The sequence below is a fragment of the Myripristis murdjan genome, chromosome 18, assembly GCF_902150065.1.
Source record: "Myripristis murdjan chromosome 18, fMyrMur1.1, whole genome shotgun sequence".
In the NCBI taxonomy this organism is placed as follows: Eukaryota; Metazoa; Chordata; class Actinopteri; order Holocentriformes; family Holocentridae; genus Myripristis; species Myripristis murdjan.
In genome coordinates this window covers 4298803-4315395 of record NC_043997.1, presented here as the reverse complement: position 1 = coordinate 4315395, position 16593 = coordinate 4298803, and the positions used below count along the sequence as shown (strand labels likewise).

The 16593-nt window shown below is 42.1% G+C and overlaps 1 protein-coding gene across 1 annotated transcript; it reads right to left on the bottom strand.

Moving 5' to 3' along the window:
* LOC115376416 (arfaptin-1-like) lies at window positions 1–15890 on the bottom strand. The gene is made up of 8 exons (XM_030075980.1): window positions 15765–15890; window positions 12456–12584; window positions 8045–8153; window positions 6432–6553; window positions 6132–6353; window positions 3582–3739; window positions 1713–1887; window positions 1–476 (listed from the first exon to the last, which is right to left on the bottom strand). The coding sequence occupies exons 2-8, from the start codon at window positions 12543–12545 to the stop codon at window positions 321–323; spliced, it is 1032 nt and encodes a 343-aa protein (XP_029931840.1). The 5' UTR covers window positions 12546–12584; window positions 15765–15890; the 3' UTR covers window positions 1–320.
* Window positions 15891–16593: the final 703 nt, after the last annotated feature.

Genomic DNA, 16593 nt, shown 5'->3' with positions numbered 1-16593 from the left:
TTTTATGCAAGTCTGGAACATTTGGAAATTGAAAACTCCCTTTTCCAGACATTCACAGACCTGAGTCAGAGCTCCAGGCACCCAGAAAACCTCTCCCAGACCCACAGTGTTTAATTTCCCTCTGGCATAAATAAACTACCTGCCCTCCTTTCTAATCAGCGAGCCAAACTTCCAGGCACATCATTTTTCAAACACGTCCTGAAAACAATCAAACATCTTTTTCACACGTTTCCATTCTCGTAAAATCCCCTCCAACCCCACCAAAACAATTTCCCCGACGTGATCGGCAGCGTGGGCTGTTGTGTCGCGTCGCCTGCAGGTCAGCTGTCCTCCAGCCAGGAGGGGGCGTCCACACCGGGCTGGGCGGCGTGGGTGGCGACCTTCTGGACGCCCTGCTGCAGGAACTGGTGACAAGAGGTGGCGTGGGAGGCCACAGCGCCGTGGAGCAGCCACAGCTGGTTATGGAGCACCTTCACCTGGGAGGAGAACCCATATTGATCACTTATAATGTTGATTATGAATGATCAATTATCAATCCAGTAGAAACATAAAACCTTTTCTCTGATTCCAGCTTCACTGAGCTGCTAAAAGCATCTTCCTTTTCTCTGTTCATATTAAGTCTCAACAAGAGTTGACGCCATATTCTAAGAAAACAACAAAGAAATTTTGAGATTAAAGTCAGAAATTTCTGAGAAAAAAACTTGGATATTCTCTGATATTGAAGTGGAAAATTTGTGAGAAAAATCTTGGATATTCTCTGAGATGAAATTGGAAAATTTATGAAAAAAAAATTGGATATTCTCTGAGATTAAAGTCGTAAATTTATGAGAAAAAACTTGGATATTCTCTGAGATTAAAGTCATAAATTTATGAGAAAGAACTTGGATTTTCTCTGAGATTAAAGTCATAAATTTATGAGAAAAAAACTTGGATATTCTCTGAGATTAAAGTCGTAAATTTCTGAGAAAAAAACTGGATATTCTCTGAGATTAGAGTCGTAAATTTATGAGAAAAAAACTTGGATATTCTCTGAGATTAAAGTCGTAAATTTATGAGAAAAAACTTGAATATTCTCTGAGATTAAAGTCGTAAATTTATGAGAAAAAACTTGGATATTCTCTGAGATTAAAGTCGTAAATTTATGAGAAAAAACTTGGATATTCTCTGAGATTAAAGTCATAAATTTATGAGAAAGAACTTGGATTTTCTCTGAGATTAAAGTCATAAATTTATGAGAAAAAACTTGGATATTCTCTGAGATTAAAGTCGTAAATTTCTGAGAAAAAAACTGGATATTCTCTGAGATTAGAGTCGTAAATTTATGAGAAAAAAACTTGGATATTCTCTGAGATTAAAGTCGTAAATTTATGAGAAAAAACTTGAATATTCTCTGAGATTAAAGTCGTAAATTTATGAGAAAAAACTTGGATATTCTCTGAGATTAGAGTCGTAAATTTATGAGAAAAAAACTTGGATATTCTCTGAGATTAAAGTCGTAAATTTATGAGAAAAAACTTGAATATTCTCTGAGATTAAAGTCATAAATTTATGAGAAAAAAAACACAAATTTATGAGAAAAGTTGAAAATTCTGAGATTATACATTCGCAAAAAAAACGGATGTCCATCAATCCGTCGGACTGAGAAGCTAATCAACACTGACGATAATCAATATCTGCAGCCCCGTTATAGTTGATGAGACCCCCCGCCTCACCTTGTTCTCCTGCAGCAGCTTGAGTTTGACGGACAGGTCGTCTCTGGTCCTCTGGTACTTGTCCCTCTGGTCCTGGAAGTCGCGCTGGGCCTGCTCCAGCTTGGGCAGCGTGCCGGTGTCCCGCGGCCCGAGGTTCAGCTCCTCCAGGTCACAGCGGAACGCGTCGTACTCGATCCTGCGGGGGGGCGGAGCCGGTTAGTTCACCTGACAGCTGGAGGCTTTCCACAAGTCACAGGTAAAGTTCAGCGAGGGAGAAATGAGGCGGCGGCGTTAACCAGCCTTCTCTGTACAGCGCCCCATCATGCTTTGCGTGTGCGTTGTCTCCACGTCTACGCAGAATCAACCGGAACCAAACTCATTAAAACACACAAGAGCTCGACTGATGTAGACTTTCTGAGACTGATACTGATTCAGATTTTTTTTTTTTTTTTTTTTTTGGTGTCAATATTCAATATCTTTAAATCTCAAATTACTACACAAAAAACTTTACAAGAAGCCTGTCAGTAGATGAAATCTTTTTTTAATGAAACGTCTGAATAAACAAGCGAAGAGAACACTGTTCTGAACACTGATTCTGATATCTGATCTATTTGGGAAAAAAAAGGCAAATATCAGGCCCATTTCTCAGTAAATTTATAAACTGGGCCAACCAGAGCTCTGTAATTAAAATTTAACATGATTTGAACTGGATCAATTTTACAATATAACGCAAGACATTTGCGGGGAGTTTCTGTCTAAAATGTGTTAAAGCATCACAATCGATTTCAGCATAAAAGCACTTTTCCTTAAACTACTTCTTCTAGATTATGGGGACATTACTAACATGCATGCTCCCGCTTCTACACTTCGCTGCCTAGACTCTGTGTATCACAGTGCTCTACGTTTTATATCCAACTCATTGTCTCATACCCATCACTGTGTACTTTATGATCTGGTTTCCTGGCCTTCACTAAGCCTGAGGAGAAGGCAGCACTGGTATATCTTTATGTACAAAGCCATGCTGGGTAAACTCCCTTCATATTTATGTAATCTATTATCACTTACAAACAGCAGTTATAACTTTCGTTCCAGTAGAAGGCGGCTCTACCAGGTTCCCAGGATTTGCACAGAACTTGGTAGAGCAGCTTTCTCTTATTTTGCGCCGTGGTCATGGAACAATCTTCAGAACACATTACAGCTTAATGATTTGGTCAAAGCTCTGATAAAAAAAAAAACTGTGTTACTGAAGAGTGCATTTGCCATTCCTAAGCTGGATTTTGTTTTATGTGTCTGTTGTCCTTTGTCTGTTCTTAACGTGTTTTATTTTGGAATTTTTGCAACTCTGTAATGGTGTGCTCTTCTTGGCCAGGTCTCCCTCGAAAAAGAGATTTTAATCTCAAGGAATTTCCTGGTTAAATAAAGGTTAAATAAATAAAAATAAATAAACATTTTTTTTTTAAATTAATTTATTTTTTTTTTATCTTTACTTGTTTGTCTATTTTGCAGCTTTGTATCCTTTCTCCTCTCAGGTGAAGAGCTTTAAGTTGTAGTTCCATGTATGAAATACATACATGGAAAAATATATATATTTTTTTTTTTATTTAGTTTTTTGAGTGATAATAGCAAGAACAGCCTTTAGTGATCTCTTTGTATGTCATGACAAAAACTAACTAAATAAATAAAAATTAATTTGTAATTCAAAGTTAATGAAGAAAAAAAAAAATATATATATAAGATTAAAATAAAAATAAAAAAAGAACAAGAAAAAATATTAGGAAAAATATATTACTTGTGACAACAGCAATACTATAAATACTAGAACATATAAATAACATAAAATAACATAAAATAACATAAAATGAAAAAAAAAAAAAAACAAAGAAGTCCCACCTGGCGGCCTCGTACTGCTTGGCGTTGATCATGACGTCCTCGATGGTTTTGTTCACCAGAGTGTTGACGTCGGCCGTGAACTCGTTCACCGCCGCCGTCAGAGTCTCTCCGCTCTTCGCCACAAACCTCAGAGAGTCGGCGTTCACACCAAACTCCACCTGAGAGAGAGAGAGAGAGACAGAGAGAGAGGGAGACAGAGACAGAGAGAGGGAGAGAGAGACAGAGAGACAGAGAGAGGGAGAGAGAGAAACAGAGAGAGACAGAGAGAGAGGGAGAGAGAGAGAGAGTTCAGCATCATTTCCTTTAGAAGTTTTTTCCATGAAAAACATCCCTTTGTGTCTTAAACAGCTGAACTGCAGGTCTACAGCTCATTAAGTATGCGTGGATCTGTGAATATGGAAATAGACCCCGCCCACCCCAGAGCCTGCTCGCACACTGGCTTGTAATTTGTGTTGGATTTAATAATCTATTCATGTAAAAAAAAAAAAAAAAAAAAAAATCCAGTGAACCTCTTAGTCCCATTTTTATTTCCCATGAGGAGCAGCCATTTCCACTTGGTCCTGTTGATTTTTTTTCCCAGCGTCTCTGCGGGCAGCCGAGGAGTTTTCGCTCTCGTGTTTGAGCTGCTGAATGGAAACATGATCGTTTGGACTGAATATGGACAGGTATGTTACACCTGTGCCAAGGTGAGCATGTTTATTCGTCACTGTGAATAAACGGATGGTGAATCCAGAGAGAGACCCTGGACACTGGAGTGTTTTTAGCCCCCGAAAACATCAGAACCTGTGTTCACCTGTTCGCCCTTAGAGGATTATTTAAGCAGACTGTTGGTTTAATTAAGTCACAGTCTGTGATGTGAATATGCTGAGCAAACAGGCTGAGGCAAACAGCAGAACACCTGTGATACAACATACAGACACACACACACTATATAACACTTCACATCTGTCTGACAGAGACTCACAACTGTCTGCTGTTTAGTTTGAACGCTGGTCCTCCACCACTCAGCACCTTCACTCTTTATTCACTCTTTATAAGTGGGCAAGGTGTCTGCCTGCACACTCACGTTATTCGTCTTTTTGATTTCTTTCTTTACCCAGTTTTTTCGGCGCGTAACTCCTCCTACAGCTTTGGTTTTAGGCCCACACAATGAATTGGGAAAATGTGCGGCCCCATTGGGAGAAGTGTGCTATTACTTTTATAAGGAATCCGACTCACAGAATTCTTGAAATTCCAATTTTAAGGAAAATTTCGTCCATAGGAAATGAATGGCCGAAACTTCCCGAGGCTCCAGAGCGCAGAGCTTTGGACCTGCGTCCACGCACCAAATACGAAAAACGTCCGTCTTGTGGAGAAGAAGCGGTGTGTCGATTTTCAAACCGATCAGACTTTCCGTTTTTCCGCAATTCCAGTTTGAAGTCGGAATTCCAGGCGCAATACACACTAATGGAGTGAGCTAGAGTGAGTGACATCACGGCTAGAGTGCAGCAGCCCTGAAAAATCGTGTCAAACTTTGGTCTTTTACTCGCTCCCCCGGCCACAATTTTCACTCCACATGCATAAATCCAGGTAAAGTAGTAGGAAAACTAGTTGTGCTTTGAAAAATGTAAAAACAAAAGCAAAGTAGCTTAAAGTTTTTACACTGTGACCCTTAACGAGGCAGGAGTGCCAGCTCTCTCCCCCATAGACTCCCATTATATCTGGAACCCAGAATCTGGGGAGAGAAGCAGAAACACACACTTTTTCAACTCGCTCCAGGGTGGGCATTTTTGGGAGTTGGAAAATAATTTGGACACCGTTTGAAAGCCCAAAGCGTTACCTTTCTCATGATACATTTTATTTTCTGCTCGGAAACCGCGCGCCGCAGTTACTCTTCCAGCTTGCCCACGCAGTTTCCCCAGAAACTACACTTTTCTAGTTCATTTATTTATTTATATCTTAGTTTAGCATACATTCATTCTGTTTTTTAACTATTGCAACCATCTGCATATTTCATATATGATCTGTATATTTCATATTTACCATTTCATATTTACCATCTGTACATTTCATATTGTTAGATGTTTATATTTTTTACTCTTTTTACTCTTTAGTCTTTATTGTATATCTTTTTGCATTTATTCTATTTTATTTTATTTTATTTTATGTTTCCACTGCTGCTGTAACATAAGAATTTCCCAGTTTGGGATCAATAATGTAAATCTATCTATCTCTCTCTCTATCTATGAACCCTTTAACACCACTAGTATTAACAGTATTAACAGTAACAGTATTACCAGTATGAATAGTATTAATAGTATTGTACATGATTTTGGTTTATTCCAAATTGATTCTACCTTCATTTACTTGTAGGATATTTTTTCCTATTTTTATTTAATTATTTAGAAGACTGGTGATTGCATAATCGTTAAATGAATGTGCATGTAATGTTTTTATTTTTTGTGTCAGACCCCAGGAAGACTAGCATTTGTCTTGACAAAAGCTAATGGGAATCCTAATAAACAATAAACAATAAACAGTATTAGTAGTGTCAGTGGTGCTGAAACTGACGTGCAGCGGCGGCGTCTTGAGGCTCAGCTCGGCGAACACGTCCCCCAGGTTCTTCTGGGTGACGGTCAGCTGGGCGAGCTGATTGGCCAGCGTCTGGGCGAGCCGAGTCATGTGATCGTAGCGCTGCCGGTCGTCCCTCAGCAGCTCCAGGCGCGGCTCCAGCTCCAGGTCCACCGTGCGCGAGCCGCGGCCCAGCCTCTCAGACAGAGCCTGCCTGGTGCTCTGCAGGGAGAGAGAGACACATGATCAGTGATCAGACAGACAGGTATTGATTATCCCCGATCACCTGTCACATCTCACCTTGTACTTTGTGATGCTCCACTTGCGGACTCTCTGCAGCCGCTCGCTGGCCGCCATCCTGTTGTTGCCGGGGACGACCACCGTCCCGCTCTGTGCTTCCTGAGGTGCCGCTGCTGCTGGCTCTGGAGGGGGGAGGGGTCACAGATCGACGGTGCGTTACCATGACAACATCAAGTTCACACAGTCCCACCGCCGATTGTTTTCTGAACTGAAGATATGATTATGAACTGTCCTCTTGCTCTGAAGTCAGTTTTTATTCTCGTTTCAGCTCCTCTGTGTGTTTGGATGTTTTTCCCTCTTAATGTTTTGATTATTCATTCATTCATTCATTTATTCATTCATTTCTTTCATTTGTCGCTCACATTTTTCTCCTTTAAAGCATTTAGCAACTCTTCTGGATCTTGACATCATTCATTCATTCATTCATCCATTCATTCACACATCGTTCAGACTGGAAGCCACGAAAACGGCTCGACCAATCAGCGTCCTTGGAGGAACTGCGTGGGCGTGGCTTAGGCGATGACAACACGAGATGCCGCGGTGAATCGGAAAAAAAAAAAAGAAACAACACACGAGATTTTACGCAGATTCTCCACTGACTGGATGAGTCCTCCGCTGATGACGGACAGATGGTTTATCCAATCAGCTGCTGCGCATTTTTTTTGTAAATGCCTATTGCTGCCGGCCAAAAATAAAATCTCCTTTCTTTTCCAAACTTTTAACAATTTACAGTTTTAATCCAGATTTTTCTCAAACTAACGCTGCTGACAGACTGACTGTGTGGGCGTACACGTTCTGTGTCGATGAGTCGTTTGATTTATTCAAGTTCAGCTGCTTTTATAACATTATAACATAACCCTAACCCTAATTCTCAGTTTTAAAATTCAGCCATTTTTTTTTGCATTGGTTGTAAATCCAACGCACCCCGTTCCTTTAAAGCGGCTGCGGCACATTTACATTCACGCCACAGGGCCGGGTGGATACTCTTCTCTGATTGGCTGGCAGGTGTGTGTTAAAACCGTGTATCGAATACAGAGTTCATTTTCAGATTAATCACCGAGCTAAATTGATCCGCTACCCAACTTGTAACCATACACTGCAAAAACTCAAAATCTTACTAAGAATATTTGTCTTATTTCAAGTCAAAACATCTCATTACACTTAAAATAAGACAAGATCACCTCAGAAGTAACTTGTTTTTAGACAAAACTTGCCAGTGGGACAAGTGAAATTCACTTGAAACAAGTGAAATTTGTCTAAAAACAAGTTATTTCTGAGGTGATCATGTTTTATTTTAAGTGTAATGAGATATTTTGACTAGAAATAAGACATTTTTGACTTGAAATAAGACAAATATTCTTGGTAAGATTTTGAGTTTTTGCAGTGTGACAACATTAAAACAGTAACGGCTGAGGTAACACACCAACAGATTTTATAAACTGTTTCCTCCTCTCTCCTTTATGTTGTTGGTAAATGACCATGGAATAAGTGGGATTATCAGATTTTTAATAAATGCGTGATGTTTGCAAAGTCAGTGTATAATCTCATTAAATAACAGTAATCTCAATATTGACCTAAATAACAGTGATTGTGATTTTTTTTCCCCGCTGTACCTTCACTCTGCTCCGTCTCCGGGCTGATCTCCGCCGCCGCCGCCGCCGCCTCGGCCGGAGGGGAAGTGACATCATCGCCGTGCGCGTGGTTCCAGTTCCTGACCGCGTCCTGTGAGGAGGAACCACAGCGGGAGAACCTTTAGATCCTGAGGGGCTGCTGGGAAAAAAAAAAATCACACACAGCCACTCAGATGTTCAGGTGTATCCTGTTAATGACACCTGGGTTCATTTAACCCAGTGAAACCAGGACACAGCAGCTGGGATGTGGTGGTGTTAACTGGTTAACTGGTGTTTTGTGGCGTGGAAGCACCAGATGTGACTGGTTTTGGGTTCTGTGGGAAAACAGACGTCTCTCTGTGTTCTTTGTGTTCTGACTGTGAGACAGGAACCCAAAAAAAAAAAAACCCAAATATGGATTTAATGAAGATAAAAGCAGGAAGACAGTCTCAGTCTCTTGGTGAGGCTCGGTGTTTTTATTGGATTAATGACCAAATAATTGATTATCCAGATTATAGGTGATTTTTTTTAAATTTATTATTTTATATTTAATGGAAAAAAAAGACATAACAGTAACAACAATAACAACACGCCAGCTCAGACATGTAAAATTAAATTAGAAAAAAAATACCTGTGACACAAGTTTAGGAAAAAAATAAAAAAATAAAAAATAAATAATTAATTAAAAAAATAAATAAATAAATACAAATAATGACGATAACAATGATAAATTAGAGAAAAATAAAGTAACATAAATAAAAAAAAAACAAACAAAAAAAAAACAGATCATAGGTGATTAATCTGTCAATCAGCGACCCAATTAATGACTCTGTGTGTGTGTGTGTGTGTGTGAGTGACTCCCGGGTCATGTGATGTTTTCAGGTTGTATCCAATGAGGCGCTGCCATTTGTTTACAGTGGAGCAAGCCCCGCCCCATTTCCCCCCCATCACCGTGGGAACCAGGGCTTGCACGGGCCAATCAGAGCCCAGGGTCCCCCTGCCCATCGTCCCCCCACCCCCCCTCCCCTCCCGGATCAAGAGGTCGCCAGGTTGTCATGGAGATGATAGGTCTGCGCTGCGATTGGCTCCTGTCGCTGGCCAGGAGGTCAGAGGTCACTGGAACACTCAAGACAGGAAATGGTCACCTGACACAGATGAGATGTAACGACGAGGGGACGCACACACACACACACACACACACACACACACACACACACACTGTGTACTGTCATCTCCAGTTAAGACCGATTACACACAGGCAACCTCACACTGGTTGTTTTTAAAGCGTGTGTGTGTGTGTGTGTGTGTGTGTGAGCTCCTGCCACTTCCTAAAAATCACCACAACATTCCCTGAACATCACTTCCTGGACAAGAAAAAAAAAAAAAAAAAAACATAGATGACCAGGGAAGAGGTGGGGTTCAGTACTGTTTCTCACACACACACACACACACACACACACACACACACCTGTGGAGGTGGAGGGGTCAGCGGTTTGGAGGAATTCAGATCAAAGTTGTTGTGTTGCATTGAGGAGACAGCGAGGCATGTGGTGACGCAGGCAGAGCCACACACACACACACACACACACACACACACACACACACACACACACACACCTCTAACCTTTTGAAAGGTTAGAGCAGCGACTCCTTTAACTTGACAACTGTCTTCGTCCTGTTCTTAAAGGAGAATTCCACCCAAAATCACATTTGGTTTGATAACACTGCAGCCTCTATAGACCAGAATGCAACGCCGCAGCCTCTATAGACCAGAATGCAACGCCGCAGCCGCCGTAGACCAGAATGCAACGCCGCAGCCGCCGTAGGCCAGAATGCAACGCCGCAGCCGCCAGAGACCAGAATGCAACGCCGCAGCCGCCAGAGACCAGAACGCAACGCCGCAGCCGCCGTAGACCAGAATGCGACGCTGCAGCCTCCATGAACCAGAATGCAACGCCGCACCCGCCGTAGACCAGAATGCAACACCGCAGCCGCCGTAGACCAGAATGCAACGCCGCAGCTGCCGTAGACCAGAATGCAACGCCGCAGCCGCCGTAGACCAGAATGCAGAATGCAAAACTGCAGCCACCGTAGACCAGAATGGAACGCTGTAGCCTCTATAGACCAGGCCTGTTCTGTTTCTATGGGTTCCGACTGCCCTGCAGCTGCTGAGTCAGCGTTCCAGGCGGCGGGCGGGGTCGGCGTTGGCCCGCTAACCGCACGCACAGGTGAGTCACCCGCTGATGACATCATGGCCGCAGCCCCACCCGTCACCTGGCCTGACAGCCGGACGCAACGCCGGCCTCCTTATCGCACGCAGCTTTTGTTCCCATCCATTCACCTCCATTGTCCAGCTGCTGTTTACCCAGCATGCCGCGGTGCTGCAGTAACGGCTGATAACATTGTGCCAGGCGCTAGCTAGCTCCTGCAGCCGGTTCCCATCTTTTTACCCGGCTGCTTGCGTAACGTGTGTGTGTGTGTGTGTGTGTGAAACATCAACTGAGAGCCCATGAATCAAGCAGCCGTCCCTCAGATGAGTTTATAATTTACTGATAAGACACTTCATCAATCAGCCGACGGCCTCCATTCACAACACGCAACAGGTTCTTACACAGAGGGAACTAATGGCTTGGTGATGCTAATGCTACACACACACACACACACACACACACACACACACACACACACACACACAGTGTCTTTGTTGCCCCTTTTCCACCAAAAAACACCTGGTGCTAGTTCGGAGCTGGTGCTAGAGCCGGTGCTTAACTGGTGCCAACAAAGAACCGGTTTGCTTTTCCACCGGCCAACAGCCAAGCAGAGCCAAGTCAGAGCCACGTCATGACGTCATCGTAAAACCTGATCACGTGGGTGTGCGAGACACTCGCTCGGAATCACAACAACAAACATGGACGACCCACCGTAGCGATGCAAATACTGCTCGTGTGTTTGCAAGCCTACATTGCGGTCCAGAGGCGAAAAATGCAATTATTGCCGGCTACCCGTCGTATTCGTGGTCGTAACGAACGGTGACTATGTTTAGCTTTACGTTTATAGCGTTCGCTGCTCCAGTTTGAGTCTGTAAGCCCGCCCACCAATGACGCGGTGGAAAACCAAAAAACTGGTGCTAAGTCAAGCACTGGCTCTGAACCAGCCCTGGAACCGGTTTGGTGGAAAAGGGGTAATACAGATCTGGTTGTCTCCAAACATCTCAGTGTGACTGAACAGACGTGGTTCATCTCTGACGGGGGGAGACTCGAGGAGAATTCCAAAAACAAAAATCGTAATAAATTGTAATATCGAATCAGCACCCGAGTACCTGACTGTACTGACTCAGGAGATAAACACGTCCTCCACCTCTAATTCACAAAATGCCTGAGGGTTTCAACCACTAGAGGGCAGCGCAGCAGAGGTCTGAGTGCTGAGCTGCTCTTTGAGCTTCATCAAAAAACCAACCAGGGCTGCGTTCCAAATCTCATACTTGTACTTTTTACTTCTAGTATGTACTGCAGCTGCCCTTACAAAGTGTGCAGTGTAGTATGCAGTGTGTACCAAATGTAGTAGAACATCCTGGTACTCTTGGCATACTGCATCTGACATACTATGTATTGGGACATACTCATTCCTTTTTTGGCATACTAAATAGTATGATAGTATGGGTACTGGAACACAGGGCAGCAGCCTCTCACGGTCAGAGAGGTGAACACGTTACAGCGCCCCCCTCAGAGCGATCAGTGTCATTACAACAATCAGCAGACAGCAGCTCGCTGTTCTTCAGAGCTTCATGGAAATCTGAGCGGCCGTGCCTCAGAGTGTGAATGAAACGACACCGACCCACCGCCCCCAACCCTCCACCCACCACCCCAACCCTCCACCCTCCGCCCCGAACCCTCCACCCACCACCCCGACTCTGATCTCATCAGTAAAGGAATGAGGAAAAGGAAAGAAGACGAAAGGAAAAGAGGAAAGGAAAGGAAACGAGAAAAGGAAAGAGGAGGAAAGGAATCAAAGAATGGAGAGGAAAGAAAGGAGAGGAAACAAGGAAACGAGGGAAGAGGAAGGGAAAGAAGAGGAAAGGAAAGGAAACAAGGAACAGAAAGGAAAGGAAAGGAAAGGAAACACGGAACAGAAAGGAAAGGAAACGAAAGGACAGAAAAGAAAGGAATGGAAAGGAAAGGAAAGGACAGAAAAGGAAAGGAAATGAAAGGAAAGGAAACACGGAACAGAAAGGAAAGGAAAGGAAAGGAAAGGAAACACGGAACAGAATGGAAAGGAAAGGACAGAAAATGAAAGGAAAGGAAAGGAAAGGAAAGGAAACACGGAACAGAATGGAAAGGAAAGGACAGAAAATGAAAGGAAAGGAAAGTTTTGGATCGGTCCCTCTGTTGCTGGAGGAGTGCTGACGTCGTCTCACCTCGGCCTCCACTTCCTCCTCTGTGACCTCAGACATGACACTGGGCTCGCAGGCTCCGCCCTCCTCTCTCTGCTGCTCCGCCCCCTCCATCTTCCTCCTCCTCCTCCTCCTCTTCCTTCTCTTCCTCCTCTGCAGACACAACAGACAGCAGCGTTCAATCCAACCCCCATTCAGTCCCCAGTGTCATTTCTAGGCTTTCACAGGGAAACACACTATAAACGAAATAAATGGATTTATTTCCCAAATTATTTAAATTGGGATAAAACATTAATGAGCCCAGAGTGAAGTCTGACTGTTTCTACAGAACCTGACAAGCCTGCAGAGAAAACTGAGGTTTCAACGTTGATGTGCTGCTGTTGTTGTCAGAGTGCACCACCTGGTGGCCGGAGTGCAGCGCTGCAGGAGCTGCAGGAGCTGCAGGATAAACCCTCAGGACAGTGTGTGTGTGTGTGTGTGTGTGTGTGTGTGTGTGTGTGTGCGTGTGTGTGTGTGTGTGTGTGTGCGTGTGCAGGTGCATCATGTGACCAAACAGACGAATCAAAACACTCTGACACTCACACACAGCATCAAACACTACTCCAGGAACATATGTCAAAGTCCTTCTGTCACTGTGTGTGTGTGTGTGTGTGTGTGTGTGTGACACCACCATGACCGCCTCCCATTAAAGGTGCATTCTGTCAAAATGCTTTTAGACTCAGCTAACAAAAGCATGACACTTGAAGGTTGGGTCTAAAAGGTTCTCATCGCTGGCCTGACCTGCTAATAAATTTAATGTTTATTCCAGTTTTTATGAGTTGAGTCTAAACAGTCCTCACAGCAGAGAGCCCTCAGCTGTACACACAGCAGCTTTATAGTTTTTCTCATTTGCTTTGGCTCAGTTCACTAATGATTTTTTTTTTTTTTTCATTGTAGGGAGAAAAATCTCTGAGAGTTAAGAGGTTCAAGGTACTTTATTTGCCATTTGCATGAGTGCATAGGAAATCTTTGAGCATTGCTCCTTAGTCAGCATTAAAAGAGAGAAAAAAGTACAGAAAGACAAGAAAACATACATCTTAAAATACTAGACACCTAAATTTCCTGGAGGTAAAAAACAATACAAACACCTTCAATAAATTGCAACAAATAGCAATAAATACTGTATCTTTAAAATTCAATTCATTCGAGTTTTAAAGACACAGTATTTATTATAATAAACTGGGGAAATTTTTTTTCTTTTACTTTTTTTTGGTAAAGGAACCACATCACTTCACGTTGCTGAGTCTGGTTCTGGGTTCTTGGTTCTTTTCTCTTAAATTTACAACTTTAATCTCAGAAATTCAGATTTTTTCCCTCTGAATTTTCTTGTTATTTATCATTCCTCATGCATGGTTGAATCTTCATCATACTGCTGTATTTTCATTGTATTTTTAAGCATCTTGTATTGCAATTTTTGCACGAAAGCTGCTTTTATGAATAACGTGTGATTGGATTTGTTTTTCTCCAGAGAGTGGAGGAGATACCATTATTGTGTTTTTCTTGGCTGCTGTTATTGAACGTTTAGGGAGGCCTGCCAAGGGAATTTCGAAACAAAGGCATACCTGTAAGGTGACGATAATGGATCCATATTCTCACTTAGTATTGATTAACTTGGATCATTTGACTCATATAATGACCCAGATCAGTGGATGGTTACTTCCCTGTAGAGCTGGGAGTTCCCATCACATTGACGGTGAATAAAGTTTAAACAACACTGACCCTCATCAGCTCACTGAGGCAAACTGTCATCACTGAGGACAGCTCTGTTCCTCTTATCTGCTGCGATCAAACTCCACTCCACCGTCTGCCTTCCTGCTGCACGTAATACGACCTGTTGCATGGCAGCTGCCGCTCACCTATCACCTCTACTGTCATATGAATATGGTTTTATTGTGGGTGAATGATTGACACCCTGTTAGTGCATAATCTCCATAAAGTATCATAAAAACCAGAAACTCCTCTAGTAGAAGTAGAGACACGCACACATACACACACACACACACACACACACACACATACGTTATCCTTGTCTGCCCGCCCAAGAATAGTTTGACCCATATCTGACTGCAGTAGAAGTAGAAGCACTGTTCCTCTGCTGGTATTTGACTGAGCTTTTATTGTGAAAGGTTCCAAAGTCTGTCATTGATCATCTGTTCTCTGTAATGGATCTGATTTTTTGTATTTATTTATTTCTTTTTTGTAAAGAAATGGCCTGAAGTAAAAGTCAAAATACTGTCTTTAAAAAAAAGTACAAGTACACAAAAAAGCCTCTCAGTCACAGTAACGTGAATAAATGTCATTTCGCGACTTCCGCCTCTGATAAAAATACGACCACAGGACTCATTTGTCTGATAAAGTCACTTTAATCTATAATTACAGCCAGAAGTGCTGCATGTTTTCTGAAAGCTGGAGGAAACGTGTGGAGGAAAATGAAAACACAGGTCAACTCTGACTTCCTGCACTGCAAAAACTCAAAATCTTACCAAGATTATTTGTCTTATTTCAAGTAAAAATGTCTTATTTCTAGTCAGAATATCTCATTACACTTAAAATAAGACATGATCACCTCAGAAATAACTTGTCTTTAGACAATTTTCACTTGTTTCAAGTGAAAATTTGCTTGAAACAAGAAACAAATTCTGCCAATGGAACAAGCAAATTTTTACTTGTGACACAAGTGAACAAGTAAAAATTTGCTTGTTCCATAAATTGTCTAAAGACAAGTTATTTCTGAGGTGATCATGTCTTATTTTAAGTGTAATGAGATATTTTGACTAGAAATAAGACATTTTTACTTGAAATAAGACAAATAATCTTGGTAAGATTTTGACTTTTTGCAGTGTGTGAGGAAAACGACCTCTAAAATTAAAAAATAAAACTTTTCTCTCTATGAGGACAGCCTTCATTCACCTGTAAATCAGCCTCACAGTGCTGTCTGCCATGTTTATAATAATGTAGTTCCTAAAAGTTAAACAGGAAGGTGACCTGCACTTCTGCATGGGGGGAAAGGTGGTAAGTTAGTTCTGTTTTGGGGAGAAAAAAAAGTGTGAAAAACCGGTTTTGCGTACATTAACATACACTAAACTACATGTAGCATGTCTCAAACGGTGGGAGAGGTATTAAAATATCGGGAAAACAGGTAAAACTCAAACTTCTGCTTGTAAAAGAGGTGAGTTAACTCTGTAAAGTAGTGTTTCAGTTTATAGGAGGAGGCGGTGGCGGCTGTAAAAGCAGAGTCGTTTCTGGGCCAAACGGAGAAAACCGAGGCTAAAAGTTGTTTTAAAGTTGTTTTACCTGAAGCAGCCGCCTCCTCTCCGTCTCCCCTGTCGGTTTCCTGCCTCCTGGCTCTCCTTCCGTCTACTGCTTCATGGTAAAACAAACTTTAACCCCGGCAGATGTTCGCCGCTCGGCTCCGGACAGGCAGGAAAATGAACAACGGCGCACCCGGAAGTGTTTTCAGGTCTTGTTGCTATGGGAACCGCTCGTTTAGCTGCACCGCGGGGTTTCCGGAAGTAACCCCGCCCACCTCAAACCAGTGGATCACACACACGCACGCACGCACGCACACACGCACACACACACACACACACACACACACACACACACACACACACACACACACACACACACACCAAACAGAAGTCTACCCTCCAACAAGAATATGAGATGTTTTTGGCCTAAAGGTGTTTTTAATTCAACAGGTTGGAAACTCTACAAAAGGTGTTTATTTATTTATTTATTTTTCCTTCTTTCTTTCTTTAACCTTTTAAAATGTTACTATATATAAAGTAATTCCTTTAATATATTTTAAAAGGTTACTATATATGAAGTAACTTTAATTCACTGTTTAAATATCTGTTCTGGCATTTATTCCTTTCCTTATTAGCGCATATCAAATCAGATAATGTGTGATATGCATGTGTAAACAGAATAACTCAAAGAACTTGTAATTGACTTTTTTTCTTGTCTTTGTGTGTGTAATCAACTTGTGAATTTTTATAGTGATATCTGAAAGTAAAATTTTGAACCCCTTTCCCCTGTGTGTTAAAAACAGTGTTTTTTGGTATTATATGGTCATATAGAGGTGATTTTCTAAACTTTTCCACCAATGGGATTCCTTAGG

Excerpts from the sequence above, each read along its gene's own strand:
- LOC115376416 (XM_030075980.1), bottom strand. The coding sequence starts at position 12,545 with ATGGAGGGGGCGGAGCAGCAGAGAGAGGAGGGCGGAGCCTGCGAGCCC. Across the intron at positions 8,154-12,455 it reads AGGAGGAAGTGGAGGCCGAG|GACGCGGTCAGGAACTGGAA; the intron begins GTGAGACGACGT and ends TCCTCCTCACAG. Across the intron at positions 6,554-8,044 it reads GGAGACGGAGCAGAGTGAAG|AGCCAGCAGCAGCGGCACCT; the intron begins GTACAGCGGGGA and ends TCCCCCCTCCAG.